This window comes from Merops nubicus, unplaced genomic scaffold (genome assembly GCF_000691845.1).
Source record: "Merops nubicus isolate BGI_N331 unplaced genomic scaffold, ASM69184v1 scaffold50638, whole genome shotgun sequence".
Classification (NCBI taxonomy): Eukaryota; Metazoa; Chordata; class Aves; order Coraciiformes; family Meropidae; genus Merops; species Merops nubicus.
In genome coordinates, this window is record NW_008624778.1 from 7471 (window position 1) to 11993 (window position 4523).

The 4523-nt window shown below is 44.7% G+C and overlaps 1 protein-coding gene across 1 annotated transcript in view; it reads right to left on the reverse strand.

Annotated features, from left to right (window-relative positions):
* Positions 1-1467: 1467 nt before the first annotated feature.
* The window catches only part of LOC103777882 (collagen alpha-1(XIV) chain-like), a 5099-nt gene continuing 2043 nt past the window's right edge, over positions 1468-4523 (reverse strand). The window contains exons 2-4 of the mRNA XM_008945445.1: positions 4211-4288; positions 3102-3257; positions 1468-1793 (exon numbers count right to left, since the gene is read on the reverse strand). Coding sequence (XP_008943693.1) covers positions 1468-1793; positions 3102-3257; positions 4211-4288 — 560 coding nt within the window. The remainder of the gene's footprint in view (positions 1794-3101; positions 3258-4210; positions 4289-4523) is intronic.

A 4523-nucleotide genomic window follows, 5' to 3' on the forward strand; every position in this document is an offset into this window, starting at 1 on the left:
AATATATCTTTGTCAGCTGTATGTGCCAGGCTGTGCTACCTGCATGTGTGAACAGGGCCATGCTCCCCTGCTGCCTCAGTAGGCAAGTTCAGGTAAGGAAATGACATTCAACTGTGTGCAAATGGTTTGTGGTACCACTGAGGATGAATTCTCTGCTAGATAATTTGAAATGACACAGTAATGGTGCCCATCTGTCGTCTTCCTGGTGAGCTGAGAGTGTTTGGCAGTGGTCAGAAACAAGAGCTGACAGGTTCTTTCTGAGCATGCACAGACCAAACCTAGGCAGCGGTGAGCAGGAGCATGGTCCTGGGACCCACACGCCTTCCTCTCTCCATGTCTTCAGAGGGCTGGATTAATTGTTCCAAATCTATGGCTTCAACTTAAACCTGTGAACATTTTTGAGCTGCCACTTCAAATCCTGCTTTCAGGCTTAGTCTCCATAGTGCTAGTCAAAACTTATTTTAGTTTTATTGAGTTACTTTATTGAGTTACTTTAGAATGTACCTGGTATGTTTTAACATCTTGAATTGCTTCATGCTGCTCAAGCAGATGAGTTGGGTTTTTCATTCCTCTCATCATCAGCTGCTTCAAGTTGCCTTTGCAACTCTAGCTGCCAGTCTTTTGACTTTGGCACATCAGTAAGCAAAATCTCAGGACTATATATGGTATGACCACCTCATCTCATAATTTATTCTCTCCTCTTTCTTGTTTGTATATGATTTTTAAAATAAGTCTAAATATCATTCATACTGAGTGCCTATATCCTTTAAAATAAAATAAACACTGTTGCCCGAAAGTGTTGAGAGGAAAATGTGTTTTCTTCTCTTTATTTATTGTTCCAAGTTAAAAAACAAGCAAATACAGAATTAATGTATAAAAGCTTGCCACTTTTATTTGCATACAAAACAGAAAGGAAAGAGGTTCACAATAAATTATCAGTGTGCTCCTGTGGAACGTTCTCATATATTTATATAATGTGGGTTAAAAAAAAATATTCCATTAACGTAAAACTTCTTTGCACATGTGGTAGGTTCAAGGAAACCTGGTTAGGCATTGTTCTCTGGCAAATATTTAGTCATATTACTCTGCTAGTAAAGCAATTCATCCAAAACTAACAACATAATCAGCTGGAAAAACATGGCTAACAAACCATTAAGTTTTCTGAATGGTTCTATGTGCACCAACTAGCTGGATGTGGTTTTTAGATACAGTTTGACTTGTGCATGGAACAGTACTCCAGAGAAAGGTCTACAAGCGACCTTTCATCATCATCTACCACCAACCCACTAACATACTAAGTTTCTGGCATGCAAGATAATTACCATTATTTGTGGTGTCAACTGGTCAAGTACACGTTTTTTTTCTCCTTTTGTATAAGAGCCTGTAAACATCCTCCATGACAGGTTAGGCACCTGGACAAAAGGCCAAACACAGACGCACCTGAACTGTTTCCCTTTGCTAAACAGTTCACTGGGAGGGTTTTTTTCCCTTCTCCCTGTTGCGTACGGGAGTCTCGACGCCCCTTTTGGCTATCTTCCTGGTGAAGCGACTGATTCCTGGGGATCTCAGTTCCACAGCCTCCATCTCTTCGCGAGCAGGAGTAAACTCTGGTTGAGCGAGATGAGGTGAGGGATAGGCGGACTGGGAGTATGGGGATGGGAAGGGGTAGGACCCGTGAACTACGTACGACTGTTGCTCACCATCGTAAAGGTCCTCAGGGTCATAGATTTGGTAGGAGTTATGTGGCAACTGCACTACTGGGATGTCTTGATCAGTTGGCTCACCGTATCCACCTTAACCCACCACCACCAAGAGTATTCATACGGTTAACATGGGAGAAGGGGAGCAGAAAATTAAAGCGCTCATTAGGAAATTGACATTTTATAGATATATGTATATGTGTTTGAGTATATATATATAGAATTTTTAAATACACATCTTTTATTCACATAAAGGAACAGTGAAAATATTTAACAAAATTAATTAGCAGGAGCAATTGGAAACCCACCAACAGACAGCCAAGTTAGTTGGAAAGCACCACCAGGATTTGTCAAATGTCCAGTTGTAATACTGTGCTTATTACACACTGAACAATCTGCCTGCTTCAGCGTGTTCCAATTATGGTCCAGAATAAATGATTAACAGACAAAAATGGGCCAGGCAACACTTTTTAGCAGCACAAGGAAGCTAAGTGCATGTACAGCAGCTAGCAAGTTCATTAGTGGTAGACAATATCATTGATGGAAAGCACAGAGCAGTTCGGCATCCATCTCTGACCTTCAGCCAAATGAGACCTGAACCAGAATGAGCCTTTCACCTTCTGGATTGGTAGCCATTGTAAGGGATGGGGCCTTAAAACAGGAAATGAACAATGGGGAGGGGAAGTGAGGAGGAAAGGATAGGAAGAGATGACAAAAACATTCAGGTAAGTAAACATACAAATCAGCTCGGGGCAGATTAAACTGTAAACATGAAACAAATCTATGCCTTATGTGTCATGTTTGTAGTAACTAGTGCTGTACGAGTAAATTTCAATTACAGGTTGGGCAACGTAATTTTTGGTAATTGCCTTAACTTCTTCTCATGGCCTCCCCGTGCTATAACGAGACGGGAAAGTAGGACACAGAGAAGATGCAGAAAGAATCATTTTCTCCAGATGGCGTCACTGGTTAATGAGGGACACGTGCATCCCCGTGTCAGGTTACGCTACGAGGGGTTTAGTAAGGGTCATGCACTCATGCCATTCAGGGCACACAGAAGGGGAAATTCAGCAGCACGTCTGAAAAACTACCAATGTAAATACTCTGCTGTCACAAACATTAGGAGGAGGGGGTTCAACACACAGGCCGTTGAGATGGAGCAGGCTCATGTAACTACACAAACACACACAGGACAGAGGCTCCCCACTATGCGGGAGCCCGATGGTGGGCTTCTTTTGGTCACTACGCTGAGGTCACCTTCTCCACGTGCTGCAGCTCCACAAAAGCAGCACTGGACACACACAGTTTTAGGGAGCTACCACGTCCTAGCGCAAGGTTCACCGGCAGCCTCCATCTTACTTTGGCTGTTCACAAGTGCCACCGCCACGCCCCACTACTCACCTCCCATGCCGTAGCCAGCGCAGGAGGAGGGGTCGCAGTACCCGGGTGGGCCAGAAGGGCCCTGTGAGCCCGGGGGTCCTGTGTGACCGGCCGGGCCCCGTGGGCCCGGAGAGCCGGGAGGGCCTGGGCTTCCCGTGCGACTTTCTCCTGGAGGTCCTGCGTAGAAGGGGGAGATGAGACATTGAAGTAGCTTCTGTCATAAAAGCAGGGAGCTGAGGTCACCTTCCCAGGCCTGGGAAACACAGCACCGATGGTGCTACGAACAGTTGCAGGAGACAGGCTGAGCAGAGGAGCTTTGGTCCCAGCTCTGGCGCCCCGGGCAAGCGACGGGAACGGCTGCCGCTGGCTTTTGGCAAGGAAGACGGAGCAGTGGCCAGAGAAGAGACTCGCTCCTGATGAGCCTCCTCTCTGGCTGCTGCTCTGTTTTCCTTGCCAAAGACAGCTTTCAGCCAAGAATTTATACTAAAGCAAATGTTTCACCAAGCATCAGATGTTCAGAAAGAGGGTTTTGTGGGGGAGGACAGCCCTGGATGCCTGCACAGCTCTTGAGTCCCCCCAGTAATCCCTTCCAATACACTTCTGGGTAGTGCTGTACCTTGATACTGTTGCTCTGATGGCCAGAATATCCTAATGGAGTCAATGCAACTTTGCACCTGTTTCAACAGGACCTGGATATCACCCTCTCTGCTTTTTCAGGAGCTAAAGATAAATCCATGAGATGAATGCGCTTGCTTAATATACATTGCTCTGTCAAGTCACAGGTATGAACTTGAGTCAATGAGAAAACAAGTGCAGATTAATGTTTAACCCTTCCTGACCCCATCTCTGGAAAAAAAAAAAATTCTTAAATAATTTAAAAAAAAAAGGGTTGGAGAAGCATTTTATCACAGGGAAAAGGAAAATTCTTGTGTGATCAATGACACCACCTTGTGGGACATCACAATGTCATATTACATAGTAGGAACATTAGGACAAGTTAAGGTGCCTGAACAACTGAGTCTGCTGCTGCTTAAGCCCTAGAAGCAGATGGCAGGGCCATGCAGGTCTGAGCTGCTTTGCATATGGGTTGCCCTGGTCTAATTGAGATGCCTCAAATGTAACAACTTTACCTGTAGATCCTGGTGGGCCTCGGGGTCCTTGTGTTCCAACACCTGGATTGCCTTTTTCTCCTTTCTCACCTGGTAAACCTAAGGAAATCATACTCATCAGAGTCACATTTTGAACAAAACTCTAGGCAGTCTTTATTATTTAACCAGGATTATAGTGTCATATGTTATTTTTCATCTAAAAACAGATGGCAGAGAAGGAAGACGGTAAAAATAAAGAATCATTTGTTTCTTTTCCCCCCTGCTCTCCTTGACAGCCTCTCAAGGGAAACATGGCATTCTTGGGGTCTTAAACATTACTGCTGCCATGGTGGTT